This window comes from Danio rerio, chromosome 1 (assembly GCF_049306965.1).
Source record: "Danio rerio strain Tuebingen ecotype United States chromosome 1, GRCz12tu, whole genome shotgun sequence".
NCBI lineage: Eukaryota > Metazoa > Chordata > Actinopteri > Cypriniformes > Danionidae > Danio > Danio rerio.
Window position 1 is genome coordinate 43308631 of NC_133176.1, and position 21209 is coordinate 43329839.

The 21209-nt window shown below is 36.5% G+C and overlaps 1 protein-coding gene across 1 annotated transcript; it reads right to left on the minus strand.

The window, feature by feature from the left end:
- Positions 1-617: 617 nt before the first annotated feature.
- Positions 618-19274, minus strand: tesk1a (testis associated actin remodelling kinase 1a). Its single transcript, XM_021476824.3, has 11 exons — positions 19090-19274; positions 18076-18588; positions 13481-13602; positions 11817-11865; positions 11593-11739; positions 11324-11406; positions 9285-9375; positions 9120-9203; positions 6993-7079; positions 6785-6881; positions 618-4586 (listed from the first exon to the last, which is right to left on the minus strand). Exons 2-11 carry the CDS (start codon positions 18250-18252, stop codon positions 3550-3552), a joined length of 1974 nt encoding a protein of 657 aa, XP_021332499.1. The 5' UTR covers positions 18253-18588; positions 19090-19274; the 3' UTR covers positions 618-3549.
- Between the last annotated feature and the right edge of the window lie 1935 nt (positions 19275-21209).

The following is a 21209-nucleotide window of genomic DNA, read 5'->3' on the forward strand; positions in this document are numbered from 1 at the left end:
CAAATTAAGACTCAACAGCGCTCCATAGTGGAGAAAAACATCTCCAACACAACATGAAAGTTCATTTGTTAACCAAGTTTTCTATTTATCAAGAACCAAGTTTTAAAATTACCATGAACCAGCCCTGCTAAAAAAAAAAAACAGCATGCTAGTCCAGGCTTACTAATGACTAATGCTGATGTTATGCTGATTGAACTTGCAGATCTTCATACATACAATCTATCCTGAAGCATCAGGCCTTTCTTCAACACTTTGCCACCTAGGATTTGTTAGTTTAGCACTGTCGCATCACAGTAAGAACCGGCTGAGTCAGTTGGCATTTTTGTTTGGAGTTTTCATGATCTCCCTGTGTTGGCGTGGGTTTCCGCCGTGTGCTCCGGTATCCTCCACAGTCCAAAGTAATGCACTGTAGGTGAATTGAATAAGCTAAATTGTCTGTAGTGTGTGTGGATGAGTGTGTATGGATGTGTCCTAGTACTGGGTTGCAGCTGGAAGTGCATCCACTGCGTAAAACGTGCTGAATAAGTTGGCAGTTCATACTGCTGTGGCAACCCCTGATGAATGAAGAAACTAAGCCGAATAAAAATGAATGAATGAATAAAAAAAGTCCAGACGCATAACATTCAGTCTTTTTAATTAATGACATTTTCATAAATAACAACTCAGTGACATTTATTAAAGCTGCTGTTCCCCAGAACTAAGAGTAATCATAAGTGCTTTTCTTTCAAAGAGAAAGAAACTTTCCTAGAAAAAAATGAATTTTTACACAGTAACGTGTCAGAAAGACCATCAGTGTCCCGTCGGCTAGAACATCACTTCATCACTGACACAAAGGAGGCAAGTTTTGAATGTCTGTGCTTTACAATTACAGTTACATTATCAAATTGCTTTATTCTTGGGCATGAATAAATTTGTCAGATTCAATCCAGCTTTATTATCAGCATTTTGAGTTTTACAAGCCAATTGTATGCTTCATTGATTAGCAATACAAACTGTACACGTTTGGGAAGAGTCCATTCATTTAAACCTATTGAAAAAATAGCTTACTTCTTAAACCAATTTAAGAATTGGTTTAATTCAGATCTAAAATGGCAACTTCACCTCTGATGCCAGCCTGAAGGGAAGTTTTAACACGCTTTAAACAGTTTCTTGCTTATTGTCATGCACTGCTATGTACAGATCACTCTTTTGTACAGTACAGAATCGCATGCAGATTCTTCCAATGCTCGTCTCATTAGCAGATGTAAATACACAAGCATGAGGAAATGATCAGACTGTCTGTGATTATTGGTAAACGAATGTAAAAGTTCATTTTAGCCTGAATATGAAGGTAAGGTTTCAGACTAAAACAGATCCAATGTGCAACTAGATTCCTGTGAACATGTAGACTAAGCAGGTTTGTTGATATCATGTGATATTCGTCTTGAGTAAATGTCAGTGGCACTAGGAAACACTTTGTGCAAGATCCTCTTTTGTTTTTTAAATACAATTCCATATTTTAAATATCACAAAAAGCTTAAACGTGAAGGTAAACGTCCTCTATTATCACTCGTGAGAGGAATCTGTTTTGTCTTTCTTTTAAATAACAGCAGCATTGATCTAACGAGAGTACATCTTCCAGACCACTAGGGGGAGATATAAACTCATATACTTTACAAATCTCCTACACATCATTTGTGTAAAACGCAAAATGTGGAAGTTTTCATTAAAAAATGCCTATTAAACAGTACATTTTACAGAATTACAATAAGTTACTGCATACATTGCATCTAAACATGGACGTATCACAAAAATGTAATAACAAATGTCTGACATCAGTACCCCAGTGGCACATATCCTATCCACTCTCACAGACAAGTGAAGAGCACTTTCAGTCTTTCAGAGGAATGCTTACCTAATAAATAAAAACATGAGATAGTCCACTAAAAAGCTTCGACATGCCAGTATTTTCACACAGGTCTCTCTTATAACAAACAGTATTTTCTGTCAAACACAGTGGCTTTGAATCAGTCCCGAAAAAATAAGCACACAATAAAAAGCAGCTTGTTTTTGTAGAGTAATGATTTAAGTTATTCTGAATTACAGTACAAAAGAATGATGATCAAGAACTGGCACTATGGAACCAGCATGCCTTTCATTCGTCACATTCATCCCAGTCTTATACACATGTTTGAAGGGATCGTTCACCCCAAAACAAAAACATTATGCTGCAAAAAACCTCCATTGTGATATTTTATATTATGAAAGAATGTTTAGTTCCTTACGAATTGCAGTATGTGTACTTTTCAAGAATTAGTACACCTTTTGTTTGAGCTAGAAATATACAGGAGTTTCCTGCAGACTTGTCATATTTTTATTAAATTTGTCATATCTTCAAAAGCTCAACTTTTTATTATTTCAAGAGTTCACACTTAGCCGATGATTGATAATAAAAGCTTGTTTGGCATGCTGTCCCGGGAGAGAGACTTGACCTTATGAGATCCTTGAGCCCTGGGCTCCCTCCTGTTGCAGGGGAAGAGGGGAGTTTTAGCTCAAGTAGATCTGGATGAACTCCCCCGGCTTATTTCTAGCTAAATGATGGATATGGATGACTGAGGGGAGGTGTACTCGCTAAGAGCTTGACTGTGGTATCAATTTTGTGTGTTCAATTTACTTAGGTTGCGTGTTATTTGGACTTTAGGAGAAAACTGGTAAACATGGGGAAAAACCCACACGAGCACGGAGAGAACAAGTGAAACTCTGCACAGAAATGTCTGGTTTAGTAGGGACTTAAAACAGAGGCATTCTTGCTGTGAGGCAACAGTGCTAATCACTGGGCCGCCGTGTCGCCCATCTGAAAAGGAGGGAAAGTAGGGGTGGGTAGGGGGGTCCTTCAAGACAAAGATATTGAGATAGGAAAACTCTGATTATTTATAGGGAGTTAGAAATTATCTGATTGGAGAATCAATCATGAGCTGATGCTGGAACGACTGAGGACAATCATAAGCACATGATTCTCTTGAAATTTGTTTATAAATAAACTTCACTTTGAGTGTTAAACATTGTTTTTAAACCTGTATAAATTAAAAAACAATATCTGTGTTTAAAGTGCTCTATTGTTGAACAAAATCGCAATTTAGCCAACTCACTAAACCGTACCACAATGTTTAATTCAATATACGGTGGACTTTGAAACGGCAATTTAACTTGCATCAACAGATTCCAACCAATGTGGATAATCACCATATTACAACACGCCACATCTCAGACGCTCTAAAACCCATCAAATGCCTAATGAACAAGTTCAACTGGCACAAATAAGCAACCAATGGCAGCACATGCCAACAGGAATAACACGCTAATCAAACAAAAGCAGGCTCTCTGTTTGGTCAGTGCAATATAAACTGGCCTACGCAGAATTACAATGACATTTTTGGGGTGAACAATCCCTTTGATTCAGTTCGACCCGCACAGCATCCAGAAAGATATCCATACTGACATCAGAGATGCGACCTGACTGCGCTGCGTTCTGAATATGGTGCAGTTTCTGAGATGTCGCAGTGGTCGTCTTTAGGTTTGGGCCTCTGGTAGAGGTAACCCTGGCTCACACGATGCAGTGGACGGAGCCAGACCTGTCGCTCCCCGACAGAGCAGTCCCTTTGCTGTGGCTGTGGATGCATCCCCTCCGTTAAAGGTCCTGTAGGGTCTTCGTGGAGGCCCACGGCGTGATGGAGGAGCTCCACGCAGGCACAAGGAAGGGAAGCTGAAGCCGGCCAGACAGCAGGCTGGACACGAAATCACATCGTCTTGTTCGGTAGGCGGTAAAGGTTCTGGAGCAGGGCCTCGGTACCCGTTCAGTCTCACCCATGCAAATGGACGTCCAGGCCTCAGAACTCCATTATTATTGTCCAAACGAGGAAGAGGAGGTAATAATGGTGGTCCATTAGAGATGGGTGTAGCCCAACCATTGGACTGCAAGGACGAGGAATAAGATGATCCGCTGATTAAACGCTTCCCTGAAACATTTCCTTCAGTCGTGTCAGGTGAGCTACTGCAGTCCATGGGCTCGGTGAGACTTTGTCCTTCTTTCTCCACCTCTTCATCCTCCTCTTCCTCCTCAACCCGTTCTAAAGACACCATATCTAAGTCCAGAACCAGGCCTGAGTCCTCCACCGCATCTTGTTGTCCTTCCAACTCTTTGTCTTTCGTTTCCTGGCCCAGTTCTTCACTCCGATCTTCTTCTACCTCTTGATCTCTGAAGGGTAACTGTCGTCCTAGTTCAGGGGTGCAGGGCAGGGACCGACACCTTCGAGGGGGTCCTCGAAGCCCTGGGCTCCCGCTCAGCGGTGGAGACGCAGAGGGGTCTGGAGGTGGTGGAAGGGTAAAGGTAAGGGAAATGACGGATTTGCTAGGGGTGTCAAACAGCTTGATGCGGCCACCGTTGAGGTCTTGCCGAAGAGAGAATGGGTTGACCCTTGCAGGTGTGCCTAAACATGGGGAAGTGGCAGGAGGAAGCATATCTGACTGGCTGCGGGACAGGCGCTGGTCACAGGGATGGCATGGCGAGCTTCTCCTTCGATATGGGCTGACGTCAATGGCAATGGGTTCTGAAGAAATCACAACAAGCATTGGTTGTCTGTGAACTGACTGTACTGAAAACAATTATTTAATGCTGATGATAAACAGGGCAACTTTCTGAGCAATGTTGTTAGGCAAACAAATGGGCAACCAGGTGAGACATGGACAACTAATGAGGTCAGTGGATTACAGATACAATATAGTCGCCCATTCTACAGTATGTAGAAAAGTGGCTAAGCAACATTGGTCTGCAAAATTGACCTGGCAACATTGCTCAAAAAGTTTCCCTGTGTTTCATAAGCATAAGTGCGGTAAAGAAAGTGTGGTAAACAGAGTGCTTCTACTTTACATTTAATGTATTAATATTTAAATGTTTTAATATACTAAAAATGTAGTCTATTGCTGTGATGACTAAGCAGAATTTACATACAATGCCATGCCATACAATGCCACACGATTAAAAAAATGCTTATTTAGTGCTTCAGAAATAATTCTCATAAATGCTGAAAACCGCTGTCCTGTATAAATATTTTTAAGGAAACTACAATAGAAAAAGTAGAGGATGGCATTTATTTTTGTAATAAATTACTTTACTGTCACTTTATAAATTGAATGTATGCTTGGTCAAGCAAAGCATTAGTTATCTTGAAAAAAGTAATGTTTCATAGTTTCTCACTTGTATTTATTCTGCCTTAGTGTGCATGAGCGAGAGATTTCTCTGAAACACAGGCTGAACGTTAAAGTAAAGCCTGATTTATACTTTCGCCTGGCGCCACGTCTGCACCTCTGCTGACTGAGCGTGCACCTCACAAAATGGACAAAGCTTTTATACGGGCTTTTATAAGGCTGTGTTCGCCGTTGTGATATTCTTTAAAATGTCAGGGGGAGGTCAAAAGAAACCCACCATAAAAGCAGACGGATAAACAGAGAAGTAGAACGTTTCGGGAACTACTTCATATCATTAATATCATTAACTGTTTTAAACTAATTATTTGTATTATTTTTATAATTTATTTTTAATGATTATAAAGATATGTGTAACAATTCAAGATTTTTAAATCAAACTTTAATCCATCACTTGCTTTTGTTCATATCTCAGACAGTTTTACCTATTAAAGTTTATTTAAATATTAATGACGAGAACAAATATACAAATATATCTTTTATTATGGCAAGAATAAAAGCAAAATAGGTACACTTACTAAAAAATACAGACTTTTTTAGATTTAGCCCACTCCACAATTGACACATTACTGTCTGGCTAGTTTTTGTCCTCTACTTATGCAAAAAGGCAATAATGGTCCAACATTTCTGACCATTATCTCCAATAAAGCCTAGAAAAACAGGGCTTCAGCGTATTGTAAATGGATAGGTTCAAATATTCCTTTCCAGTTATAAAATAAACAATTTGTTCCTTAATTATATTTTTGTAATTAATAAATTGTTTTAAATGTAAAATTGTAATATATAGCTGCATCAATGTAAAAAAAATGGTGGAAAAACATATTTCTGTAATTGTTTATTAAAACCACCTGGGTCTCTACTTTTGCCATGGCCTCGCTTGACTTAAACTTATCCCTCAGGTTTTTCCGAACTTTTACAAAAGCCATCTTCCTTTTCAACGACTGTTGCAATTTCTAGCCAAGAATTATTGATCATCTGGTTATCCCTATGATTCTGCATGGACCACATCATAAAGATGTCTGTACAGTCGTACGGTTTCAGATAAAATATTCAACTCAAATCAAACACAGCACCGCACGAACTGCTTGCTCAAGTCTCAAAAAAATTTGTGAGCTCCGCCAGTGGAAATCATGTCGCGCATCCTCAAATCGAACCTCTGCAAACACAGCGATGACATCACATTTGCAGCACGCACTCAAGCAAACTAGCAGACACTTGGAGTATAAACCAGGCTTAAATGTTCTTAATGTGTAATTATAATGTAGTCACTTAGAAATCATTGGGTCATATAACCTAACTGCATTGATTAGAGTTATGTTCAGGGTTATGTTTAGTGATAGTAACTAGTTATTTCCCATTTTATGTAATGATATGGTAAGTACATAGTGCTTACCCGCAAAACTGTAAAACAGTGCAACCCAAAAACCCGAAAGTATCACAAATGTTCGAATATTTATGTCTGACTGAAAATGATAGTTATAAATACGAACTCATTCCACTCCAATATTACTGTCAACCATGATAGAATTTTACTTGTACTCACCCAGGATGACTGGAATTTCACTCTTCACTCGTTCTCTTTCTATCCTCTCGAGCATCACTACAATTTCAGAGAAGGCAGGACGACTGTCTGCATTCATCTATCACAGAAACATAATAACAAATATGAAAATGCAAATATAAAATAACTTCAGTACTTAACTCTGGGAATGTGAAATGTTAGTTTAATTGTCTATGGATATATAGCTTACATTGCAGCAGTCGACAGCCATTTGAAGAAATGAAGGTGGACAGTCTCCCACCATATGCTCAAATGTGTCCACATCCAGTCCAAAATCCTACAATAAGAAAAGTCATATTTCTTACAGTATGCACTACACTGGACAGACATCTTCAGACTTGCACCATTGCAGAAACAGCACAAACGATGTTGGATAATTATATAATATTATTAATATACAATTGGTTTGTACATTTTTTGCTTAAAAGAAACAATAACAGTGTATTTTTGTGGAAATATGCAACATGCTGCTTCTCCACCAGAGGGAGACAACACATTAAAACTGCAGAAGATTATTTTATTTAGATGTAGATTCATCACTGCATTACTTGGTTAATATAAGCACAAGTATAATGTAAATAATACCATAATACCCTGGAGCACAAATATCGACTTAAATTGCACAAGTATATTTTTGTCAATCATTCAAAATACATTGAATACATATAAAATCAAAATACATCTAGGTCAAAATTATTAATTTTTCTTTTTGTCAAATGTGATTAGTACAGTCATGTTTCATGAAGAACCATACAATGAACAATCCATACACCAATGGAAACCTTTTTATTAAGAATTATTATTATTATTAATCATTAAGAATTCAGGTTATATATATATATATATATATATATATATATATATATATATATATATATATATATATATATATATACACACACACACACACACACACACACACACACACACACACACACACACACACATACATATACACACTCACTGGTCACTTTATTAGGTACACCTGTCCAACTGTAAAGTTCTAATCAGCCAATTACATGGCAGGACCTCAATGCATTTAGGCATGTAGACATGTTCAAGATGATCTGCTGGAGGTTAAACCGAGCATCAGAATGGGGAATAAAGGTGATTTAAGTAACTTTGAATGTGGTATGGTTGTTGGTGCCAGATGAGCTGATCTAAGTATTTAAGAAACTGCTGATCTACTGGAATTTTCACGCACAACCATCTTTAGGGTTTAAAGAGAATGATGCGAAAAAGAGAAAATATCTAACAAGACATAATGGCCAGACTGGTTCAAGCTGATAGAAAGGCAACAGTAACTCAAATAACCACTCATTTCAACTGAGATATTCAGGAGACCATCTCCGAATGTACAACACGTCCAACCTTGAGGTGGATGGGCTACAACAGCAGAAGACCACACCGAGTGCCACTCCTGTCTGCTAAGAACAGGAAACTGAGGCTACAATTCACACAGGCTCAACAAAATTGGACAATAGAAGTTTGGACAAACATTGCCTGGTCCAATGAGTCACAATTTCTGCTCAGACATTTGGATGGTAGGGTTAGAATTTGGCGTCAACAAAAAAATATGGATCCCTCCTTAATTGTATCAATGGTTCAGGTTGGTGGTGTTGGTGTAATGGTGTGGGGATATTTTCTTGGCACACTTTGGGTCCATTAGTACCAATTGAGCATTATGTCAATGCCACAGCTTACCTGAGTATTGTTGCTGACATTCGCATCATGGATGTGCAGCCAATATGCAGCAACTGCTTGATGCTGTCATGTCAATATGGAGCAAAATCTCTGAGGAATATTTCCAGCCCCTTGTTAAATCCATGCCACAAAGGATTAGGGCAGTTCTGAAGGCAAAAGGAGGTCCAACCCTCTACTAGTAAAGTGTACTTAATAAAGTGGCTGGTGGGTGTATATTGTAAGTATACTTATGACTAGTTTTGTTTCATTTAATGCAATTTTAGACTATAAACAACAGACTTTCTGCATCAAGTAAACACATTAGTTATGCAGCTGTATAACCTATGGTACTGTACACTGACATAAACCTCTCAAAATTTAATTACACATCACAATGTCACATACTGCAAAATCTGTACTCAGGAGCTTCACATGTTATCCTATGCATTTACAGCCTGCAAGCCATGTGTTTGATTCCCCTGGTCTAAGACTTGCCCTTGATTAAATTTAGCTTTAAAATAATATTTCAAAGAAAATCTTATTTGCCTGACTCAAAGCTTGTATATTTGGTAAAGCACTGCTTGATTCTAAGCCTGATTCTGTGCTTCATGTTCTGCTGTACAGTTGTATGTACCTCTGTCCGTGGGAGGATATCTGGGTCAGCCTCAATTCGAGCAATAATCTCACAAAGGATTATTCCATATGCAAAGACATCCACCTATGATATGAAAACAGCGTAAATAAAGTGACACAAGCACACAAGCAAGAGTGTAATGCTGAGTTTTTAAAGGCAGAATACCTTCTCATTGTACAGCTCTCCTCTTAACATTTCTGGAGCCATCCAGTAGGGGGAGCCCACAACGGCTAAAGGTTGTTTTTCAACCCCATCACTGTAGACAAGTTAGACATGTTATACACCTCTGTTTAATACATTTTTGGGCTATATTTGGAAAGGTATTGTGAATACAGTCTTAGAAAATTGATAGTGATGATAATTCTGACATATTTTAATTGCCCTCCATTTCTTACTTTTTTCTTCGATGAAAAACAAAAGAAGACATTTTAAAGAGTTCTGGAAATCTGTAGGAATTGAGTTCTGTATTATTTTTTCCTATGATGGATGTCAATGGCTAGAGTTCAGTTACTTGAACTTGGACTCAGACTCGAGTCCAATTTTGATTGGTCACAGACTCTGTGGTGAACTTGTACTTGGACTTGACTCGGACTTGGACATTTTGGACTCTAAAACTATCACAAGTAGCGTCGAGTCCACATCATCCACAACACGAATAAAGAGATTAAAAATTAATAAATGACAGCATGAAATTAAGACAGGAGTTTATTGAACTCTGCTGCCAGCATTTATTTTTGGCACTGCACTTGACTGGTTAAGGACTTGGTCTTCACTTGGACTCAACGAAGGTAGACTCGACCCCAACACTATTAACGGCTATTTTCAACTTTCAACTTCAAAATATATTCTTTTGTGAACAATAAAAAATAAACACATTAAAAAATAATACAGTTTTTTTTTTTTTTTTTTAAATAGGCTCTTTTTACAAGACCACTAGAGTTTTGCCATTGTGAAATCCATTCAGTTGATCTCTGGGTCTGGTGAAATCATTTTTATGTTAGCTTAGCATGTATCATTGAATTAGATAAGACCATTAGAATTCACTCAACAAAGAAATAAATAAATAAATTTGACGTATATACCATTTTGAGGGATGCAAACAAAAACAGTGGTCCCAATATATTTCCAGTTCTACATTTTTAATGCTTCCGGAAATCCAAAGAGAGCCACATACTGATACTGGTAATGACTGATAATGTTATGATAGCTGTTTTAACATTAAGTTATGATTGTATTGCCTTTTGTTACAGTAATGAAATAGTTTGATATGTAAATTTTCATGGGCCAATTACATCACCACATTGAAATGGTCTGTATGATGTACTACATAATGTAACTACAGAGGAGTCTAGCTTTAAATAGGAAAATTATCAAAACTTTTTTTATGATTTTTTTTAAAGTTGGATGCAAATAGTCTAATCAGATTCAATGATTGACGCTAAGCTAAGCTAAAAGTGCTCCTGCCAGATTAGCTGAATGAATAGAAAATGATAACTGCTTAACCCTAGTGGAGTTGTAAAATGAGCCTAGTACCAGAATTCTATGAGTACTAGAATTACCCTATCGTTCATTCTGATCGTTCTCATATAAGAAGTCATATTGTCATGTCAGATTTAAATTCAAAGCTTCTTTTATTAAAAGTAACCTTTGAATGTCTGTCATCTTATTTTAATAAGTCATAACCCTGAAAACATGATCTTTTTGGTAATGCAGCTTATAGTTATGATGACTTAAATAGCTATGAGACCATCAACGAAGATTCGCACCTAACTCTCATCTTAATTTCCACAAGTGGTAGAGCAAGTTTTTTTCACGGCACTGAAAATCTTGTTATGAAAGACATGTCTGAAGTAAAATCATTTGTTTGCTCTCATAAAGTTATGTTTTTGTTAGTTGCTAGGCAACAGAGACATGCATATTCAAAGTCACAGGGAAAAGAAGCAGATACCACTATGGAAATTAAAGGTAGAAATACTTATAGCTCTTTTGTGTTTTGTACTATGAATAAAAAAAACAAAGGTTGAAAGAAATAAACATATTTGGGAAAAGTCAATTATAGATAAGTGGGTTTTATTTCAACATAACAATTTATTAAATTACAAAAATTAAAATGGTTAAATGGCCGCCTCGATAGCTCTAGTGTTAAGGTTTGAGTGTTTTAGAAAATCTGTATTATTTCTATGAAGGATAAGAGACATACTGACCTGTAATCAGGGATTTTCTCTGCCAGCCCAAAGTCCCCAACCACAGCTGTAAAAGCACCATTTTCACAACGCACCAGACAATTCTGTAAAAGAGTGTTACAGCGTATATTTAAATATTCTGTTCAGTCTCATCCTCTCCTCATCTTAACCTTATTTTTTGTCCTGCATCTCTATGTCGAAAGAACAAAGTGAGTAAACATAGATGCTCCAACAGTTGTGTCAAAGAACAAAGTGAGTAAACATAGATGCTCCAACAGTTGTGTCTGTACCTTTGATGTAAGGTCTCGGTGGAAAATGCCCTTGCTGTGAAGGTACTGCAGTCCTCTAGCAATGTCAAGGGACAGACCGATTCTCACAGTCCATGACAGATATATGTCACTGTCCAGCAGCTGCTCCAGGTTGCCACCATTTATGTACTGCAATGTAGTGACATTATAGTTATTATCTCATAAACAAGGAAGTCCTTTAACTCCTGTAGTGCACAATGTCTTACCTCTGTAAGAGCATGAAGCTGTCCTTCATGAACACACACCCCCAAAAACCTGAGAAAGACATAATGGTGAGTATAGAACCATAACATTTTTGTGAAGAAGCATTTTAAAAATTTGGATACTTAAAATTTGATTTATTTAATCAAATAGCTATTGTATTGGGTGCATCTGTTAAACTAACTGTTAAAGGGATAGTTCATCCAAAAATTTAAATCATTTACTCATCATCCACTGGTTCCAAACCTGTTTGAGTTTCTTCTGTTGAACACAATGGAAAATATACTGTAGAACATTTGAAAAATGTCCAATGCTATTGATTATTGTTTCTACTGTGTAGGTCATTGGCTGCTTTTTCCAACATTCTCCAAAACATCTTGTTTTGTGTTCAACAGAAGAAACAAATTCATAAACATCTAGAACCAGGAAGGAAATGGTGAAGAAATTTTTGGGTGTACCATGCCTTTAATGTAAGTAATCAGCCAATCACATGGGAGAAAATCAATGCATTTAGGCATGTAAACAGATTAAAGATGATCTGCTAAAGTTCAAACTAAGCATCAAAAAGGGGAGGAAATGTGATTTCAATGACTCTAAACATGGCATAGTCTGGTCTGAATATTACACAAACTGCTGATCTATTGAGATTTTCATGTACAACTCTCAAGAGTACAAGGTAAATGCTCTTAAAATACAATATCCAGAGTTGTGGGCCTTGTTGATGCAAAAGTAACTCAATTAAGCACTCATTACAATTGAGGTCTTTGGAAAAACCTCTCTGAACAAACAAAACCTTGAAGAAGATGAGCTACAACAGAAGAAGATCAAACCACTAAGCAAAATAATGAGGCTAAAATTCAAGCAGGCTCACTAAAATAGAGGAATAAGTTTGATTAGTCTCGATTTCTGCTTCTATTTTCAGATGGTAGGGTCAGAATTTGGCATAACAACATGAAAGCATGGATCCATCCTGGCTTGTATAAATATTTTAGGTTGTTGGTTTGTTTAAGCAAGGTTTAGACACTACAGGCTACCTGAGTATAGTTGCTGACCATGTTCCCCCTTATGACCAAAGTGTACTTATCTTGTGATGGCCAAGATCAAATAATCAATGTTTCTTGAAGGTGACTATGAGTTTACTATACACATGTGGCCTCCACAGTCATCAGATCTCAATCCAATAGAGCATCTTTAGAATGTGGAGGAACGGGAGATTCAAATCATGAATATGCAGCCGACCATTGTAAATATACAATCTACAGCAGCTGCAAAATCTCTGAGAAACCTTTATAGCACCTCGTTGACTCTTTGCCTTGAAAATGAAGGCAGATTTATTGGCAAAAAGGGGGTTCAACTTAGGTGCCATTTACACTAGTGCAGCAAAATATGATCTCCGTCCACACTATACCTGAAAAGCATGATGCACGTCCGAGCACACTCACTGGGTATGTGCATATTTTGCCAGGATCCATTATTGCATTGTACTGCTTGTGTAATGGACTATACTGAAATACCTATTACCTATACATTTAATAGTATACTTCATTCTCATCACATTAAACAAAAAACTCAAGTAAAACATCATTTATATCATAGGTTCCAGCAGCTAAGTAATGAACTGAGTAGTACCATGCATACAGACGAAATTACTTCCAGTTTTATCTCACACCTGAGAATGTTGGGGTGGCAGAGTCGGTTCATGAGTTGCACCTCTCTCAGCATATTGGCTTTGTTACTGGCCAGTGTGTTCATCTTCAGAGCCATCACCTGCCCAGTGATCCTGTGCTGCACCTGACAAATACAAACATACACACATTAATTCAACAAAACTCATTGTATCATACATGTAGTAGATAGTAGAAACTATGTTGCTAAATGTAAATGCATCAAGTAATTATGTTGTGCCCATTAAACTTTTGTCCCTCAACAAAAAAATAATAACAAATAAATAAAATATGTTTCCCATTTAACACAGTTTTACATGGCATTGTTGTTTAATAGATTAAAGTAAAATTAAAAATCAGTTGAAATAATATTTTTTACTATTCAGGAGCAATATGCCACCCACTGACAGGTACATAAAAGCTGCTGCTCTCTCTCTCTCTCGGTTGTAGTCTTGGTGCTAGGGGATTGAAATGCACTTGCAAATGTTTGCATATGTACATGATCTACCTACCAAACTAAAACTAATGCAAAAATGCATACAATTAATGATGGCTGTAGAATGCAAAGGCCAATCCTGGATGCATTTTAATGATATGTCTAAGAAAAATGGACACATGGTCACCTTGATCTAAAATTGTAGTTTTGGCTTCAATACCTCCATAAAGTTTACACACCTCTACAATAGACAAAATAAAATGATGTTTCCTTTGCTCAAGGCAGTATGAATTAATAGTAAATGCACCTTTTCCACAAAAATATTATTTCTTCTATATATTTATTTATTCTATAACAAATAATAAACACTTCATTTATATACTTTACAGCTTAGTCTCTTTATTAATCAGGGGTCACCTGATTAAATCAATAAAAATCAATAAATCAATAATAATATAATCAATAATAAATCAATAATAATATATAATAACAATATATAAATCAATAAAATCAATAATAATAAATACATAAACTTTATAACGTAAAGAACTAACTTAATAAAAATTGTACATCAATATCTGGTGTCTGCATGCAAAATAAAAAAAACCTAGATTGCTAATCACTCATACTCTACATACTTCAAGAGAATCATGCATACATTACAAAAGAACAACAGACAAATATATTTTAAAACATTTCACTTTTAGCAAATTATTAAAGTCAAAATATACTTATATTCAAGATAATGGCTGCGTCTGAAATCGCCTACTACTCAATAAGTACTGCACTTGAATTCAAACGTACTACTTGACCATTAAAAAAGTACATTCTATACAGTATGAATGAAAGTAGTATGAAGGGATCTCGGACGTACTACATTTGCTATTTTGTCATGATCACGTGAAACACCCACTTCAGCTGTGTCGCTTCACTCGCATTCATCATTTCTCTCGCGGTGCATCATGGGATAGCATAGCGTGCATCCGATGCGCACTTCAGAATCTTGCCAGAAGGAGTAGGTCATCCAGGAACTTCTCGCATACTGTTTTTCGAATTCTATGGATTCGGACATACTGTTTTTAGCGTACTATACAGCAGATGCGATTTTGGACGCAGCCAAAGTCTCTGAAAACGTCTTGTAGTAGCATTTGTTTTCTTTAAATCTTTTTTATGGAACAACATTATGGCACTTAAAATATATAACACATTTATAGTTACAATATATCTATTTATTAAACAAAATATGTGCAAAATGCATCACTGCAATCTGCCGCTCAGCACATAATCAGAAGTGCTTGATGGCTCAGTAATGTATATCATCTGCTCTCATTCAAGATCAAATCTATGTACATCTGCACAAGAGTATCTAAAGCTTTTCTGGGTTTATACGGCAGAATTACTCAGAAAGATGCATTAGACTGATTTGGCATAAAAACAGAAGAAACTGCAGGGATTTGCGCGTACAATAATGCAAATAGTCGCATTAGTGATTCAGGTTTAAATTAAATATGTTTTTGTTGTTGTTGTTTGTATGAGAGAGAGAGAGAGAGAGGGAGAGATAGAGATAGAGAAAGATCTATTTTTGTATTGATTTGTATGAATAATATATGTTGAATAATAATATACAATATTGAATATTAATGTGATATATTAAATAATATGATGTATTGTTGATATTTTATTTAATTATTATATATAAACATCATGTTCTTTTTTTAATACTACTATTTACTGTGTGTACTTTTTTATTATATTTGTATGTTACTTTTTATGTAAACTTTATAACTGCTTTGGCAATACATTTGTAACATTTGTCATGCCAATAAAGCAATTATTGAATTGAATTGAATTGAGAGAGAGAGAGAGAGAGAGAGAGAGAGAGAGAGAGAGAGAGAGAGAGAGAGAGAGAGAGAGAGAGAGAGAGAGAGAGAGAGAGAGAGAGAGATCCAGTGCAGTATGCTGAGTATAAATAGCTATTAGGAACTAATAGGCTTTCTGGATTTCCCGTCATCCCACCTTACCAGCTTGAATCCAGGACATCACAACAACATACAAAACCTTCACCCACTACCACACATCCGTCACACCATGCACACCAGACATCATCCAACAAGTATAACTGACTTTGACCTATATTTGTGAAGCACATGTCAGAGGTGCATTAATTTTTTTGCTTTCAAACATTCATTTGTCAGTAAGACATAGTCGCTCTGACATCACTTTTCTTTAAATAAATAATAATGAATGTTGACTTGTTAAAATAAAGAAACTAGAGAAAGAAACTTACTGGAGTTTTCAAGAAATGCTGATTTCTCAAATGTTACATGCACTGCTTTCTGACAAAACTTGTGAGGAAAAAATATCCAAGAATGCATGCCATAAAAGCTTTGTTTCGCTTTATTTGTACCAAATAAATTAGTAAATATGTTATTACGGTTTTATTAAGTTAAATATTCAGCAAAAATAAATGCAATACTGATTTGGACGACCACTACATAAAGTATAATGTCTATATCATAATGTGACCATCGGCATCATAAAATAAAAAACAGCTGAGATCATTTTTTTTAATTATTTGCTTAAATTTTATTATTTGCTTGAAATAGGCAAAAACCCTAAAAAAAGAAGGAACAGATTTTTTCTGACTTGCACCACATACTCCTCTGACTTGCGCAGACAGATTAGTGCAGGTTGGTAATCTGATTATGCTGTCGAGTAGGACCAACCTGTCCTATCATTAATCACAGACAATGCAGCTCTTAAGTTGGACACATACTGTATGGCACTGTTCTATCATGTACAACACAAGACAATTGAGATGCAGGGATAACTAAAGCTATTATACACTCTTGAGACAAAAAAATTATGGCTTTTTAAATTATTTAAATGTCAATGTGTGCTTACAAGTTTATGTGAACGAGATATTATTATGAACAATGTGCAGAAGTGATTTCTGATGCATTTATTTGTTTGTGGTACTATTTAAAAATCAAGACTTGAATAAAGGTGTTATAATAATCTATTATTTTTTCATTATTACTACTTTATTATTATTTATATTTGCTTATTTATTTATTAACTTATTTTAATGGTGTTGCCTCCTTTTTTCCATTTTGTTAGAGGGTGAGGTGGTTGGAGAGAAATTGAGATGTAAAATGTTTGCTTTGCTTACGTGACTGTTATATAGTGTGTAACCAGTAGTAATATGCAAACTGATAAAATTATAAGTATATTGTTAAAAAAAGAATAAAAGTGTTATATGTATTATGAAATATTATATCTTATATTTATCTTATTATATCTTATATCTAAAAATGCTGAGTTCCACTTAATCTTTTCAGGTCGTCCCAACGCAAATCAATTAAGTTTACTTAATGCTTTTTACAATTTTGAGTTGACTAAACATTAAAAATTAAGATGCCCCCCTCCTTAAAAACTCAAGTTCTGTTGTTTTAGCTCATTTTAAATAAGTAGTTAGTACAAGCAGCAAAAAAAGCTTTTTTAATTGAATAACAATAACAATTAGGAGACATTCTACCATGAAACGTACATTTTCTCTTATAAAAAATGTGACAGGACCTGATTTAAGCTTGTTGTCCTCAAAAAAATCATACAAAAACAAGCATAAAATCATACAATTCAATGTCAGAAGGCATCCTTTATTGTTAAATTTCAATTTAATGCAAATGTAACAGGACTGACCGAAACATGGGGACAATTGTACATTTATTAGTATCATATATTTATAGTTTTTATTTATAGAATTTATTCATAATTTCATGTTTTTGATCAGTTGATGTGAATGATAACAACAACTAAGACTTGCTATTTCGGAAGTATTTTATCCAAAATAACGGTTTTTAGCATAACAAAACTATTAAAGCTGTAGGTTAAATTTGGCTGAGGACATGGACAATGACAGTTTGTGCAGTGTAAAGTGTTTTAAATAAAGAACAAAAATCTGAGAACCAAATGAATGAGATATTCCTTTACAGAAATCAACCATCAGTCCATTTTAGAAAGTTTTGGCATGAACTACTTTTAATTCGCTGTATTTATGTTATTCCAGGGACAAATAATGTACGTTTCTGGTAGAATATCCCTTAAATAATAATAATAATTATTAATATTCTTAGTTTCTGTATCAAAAAGAGTAAAGTTTACCTTAAACACTTCTGAGAAGAACCCTGAGCCGATTTTTTCACAGAAAAAATCGTCAATCCGTGCCAGGCTGGACACGGCACTGCGCAGAGCCCGGTACGAAGAAGGCCGAATCCGGTTAGGCCCGTAAAGGGCATGCAAAGGGGGTTCGCATGGTTCTTGGTTCTCATCTTGATCCATTATGATGGACAGGCTGAAAGCGGGTCACTTTAACGCAACCAAGTCCAAATATCCATATTAAAAGGGAGATGCACTACAGAATAATCACGGCTCAACCACTAGCAAAAACTCGCGTAACAATGTTAACCACATAAAATTAGCCGATTAAATATTCTCCGAAAAGGCAAGACGACTTCCAGTGATGAGAAGTGCGCTCGGGCTTTCCCGAGAGATGCGGATGCCATGTTTCATATTCCGGCCGGTCCCTAAATCAGGTCGCTGCCGGTGCAGACAAGCAAATCTGTCCTCTCCAGTAGGTTATCTGACGGTAGATTCACTCTCATTCGAGCAAACAACCTGTAAGAAATGATGAATACTGTTTAAAATAAGTACTGCAATTATTCTTGTATGGATGAGCTGATAGAAATGGCGACAGCATGACCAGGTGAAATGATGCCAGAGACAGCAGCACTACCGTTACCGTTTCTATGACAAATCTTACGCAAGCTCTTAAATAAATATGAAAAGTAGCTAAATCATTCCGACGGCTGCAAAAATGCGGTGTGGGTATGTGTGTGTGTCCGCACCATCTGTCAAGCCTGGCTACAGACGGATCCATTGCGGATTGCTGCTGAAATGGCATGACCGCTGTGAGGGCTTTTGCTCCGAGCGCAGTTCATATCTCACCGTTATCGATTCATAAGCGACTGCCATTTCGCAGACTTATCCGATCATTGTTTTCTATTAGACATGCTAAATTTGTATAAAAAAGCATCTTTGAGTATGCATGCAAATTCAACCGGGAGAAACATGCACGTAGCTGGGCCCATGCGGCTGCCCCGGAATATGGCACTCTACCTGATTTTGGTGAGGTCGACGAAAATATGTTCTTATTTGGGTGCCGACGTTGCATTTAGCAGGTCTTCACTGTTTTGTCAACAACGTATCGTTTGCAAGCTGTCACTGTCCGTCTCGGCCATGGAGTAACGCGTATGCCGCTTGTAAATTTGACTGTTCATTGGTGAAGAATAGGGGCTGGTCTTGGCAAGGCTGGACATTGCGCGTCGAGCATGCGCAGAAAAGGTTCCAACGTGTGCCAGTGTGATTCTGCATTATTGAAGCACTTTCAGGAGAACGAAACAATGAGGCGCTGCAGGCTGCAAGACTAAAATCTAAGCTTAGCTGACTTCTAGCAATTGCTTTAAGTAATTTATCAAGGCGTTGCACATTAAAAATAAGTTTTACGTTGCAGTTTAGACAACCTATGCCTTTAATCGTGATGCCAGTTTTCATATTAAGGCTTCTGATTGGCCGCTGTGCACATCAATCAAGCATGCGAGCCAATGAGAGCGCTCAGCGCGATGGCGTTGCTCAACTATGATGTCACCTTTAAATTTCGTGTCACAATGCAACGTTTATAAAATACAGATGATATCATCGGCGTGAGTCAGCAGTGCAAAAACACCTAGATCTCTTTTATTTCAAATAAAAACATTGATTGCATCATAGCATTTTGGTCACCTAAAATAATGAGGATTAAATTATTGTCATTAAATAACCGACACATAAGTGCGTAGCTTAGTATTATTTTAGTCTAGAGCACAAGAAAGTTAACATATAACCTGAAATTGTATATAACCTATAGTTTGACGAGGTTTCTATATTAAATGGAAGGTTTGCCAAAAAAGCTCTCTATAAATACACCAATATGGAACACAAACAGCATAGTACATAAAAGCATAGTACAATCTAAGCACTTTATTCTAAAGCACATGGGTCACGAGACAGTTTAGAAACGTGTTAATGCTTAAAATTTGTAAAGTGCCGCAACGAGGCATCAATGTGAATATCGTTAAATTGAATATGTGACATACACTCTCAGAAAAAAATGTACAATGTTGTACCAAAGAAGGTACAAACCCTTGTCACTGGGGCAGTACCCTTTATGGGACAGAATTGTACCTTAAGACAAAAAAAACAAATTTGTATCATGGCAGTTTGTACCACAAGATCTGTACTATTGGAAACGAAAATATACATTTGGTTTTTAAAACCTGCAGATACAATATCATTCCTTCAAAAATCTGATCCATGAAGGTACTACAGTGACAAGACACTTGTACCTAACAGTGTCAAAAATGCTTACCAAACATTTATTTTAAATGCCTTACATATTTAGTTTACAATACCTATCGTTTTATGTTTTACCAGTTGTTTTGTATTATTGTATTATAGAACTTAATAATTAATGTTTATGAGTTTCTTTAACCATTTACTTTTAAATTTAAATCAGATGATTCATGGTTTAATTTGCTTGACGTGGTGGCGCAGTAGGTAAGGCTTGTCACCTCACAGCAAGAAGGTCTCTGGTTCGAGCCTCGGCAGGGTTGGCATTTCTATGTGGAGTTTGCATGTTCTCCCTGTGTTGGCGTGGGTTTCCTCCGGGTGCTCCGGTTTCCTCCACAAGTCCAAAGACATGCGGTACAGGTGAATAGGGAAGGCTAAATTGGCCTTAGTGTATGTGTGTGAATCAGTGTGTGTGGATGTTTCCTATTGATGGGTTGCAGCTGAAAGGGGAATCACTGCGTACATATGCTGGATAAGTTGGTGGTTCATTCAGCTGTGGCGACTCCAGATTAATAAAGGGACTAAAACGAAAAGAAAATGAATGAATGAATGTTTTAATAAGAAAATTATTCCTAAAATCACTTTGCCTTTCCAGTCATATTTATTTTCATTAGGTATTGTAATACAGAAGGAGTTGTCCAACACTTATGTGCCTTTTATGAGAACAATTGTGTACCTTCATTTTAGTTATACCATAAAAGGAACAGTATCATGAGGACTTTATAAGGTACAACTTTTACAAAGATACAAAACTGTATAAGGAATATTATTTGTACCACCGTGTAGGCTATATTCAGGTGAAAATACACAGAACACACAGACTAAAATGTTTTCGATCAAGATCGGTTATT

What these genes read in the sequence shown, in the direction of transcription:
- tesk1a (XM_021476824.3), bottom strand. Translation starts at nt 18,252, where the DNA reads ATGGATCAAGATGAGAACCAAGAACCATGCGAACCCCCTTTGCATGCC. An exon ending in TGCCACCCCAACATTCTCAG is followed by an intron (nt 11,866 to 13,480) that starts GTGTGAGATAAA and finishes TGTCTTTCTCAG; the next exon opens with GTTTTTGGGGGTGTGTGTTC. An exon ending in ATATCCTCCCACGGACAGAG is followed by an intron (nt 7,080 to 9,119) that starts GTACATACAACT and finishes TTCTTATTGTAG; the next exon opens with GATTTTGGACTGGATGTGGA.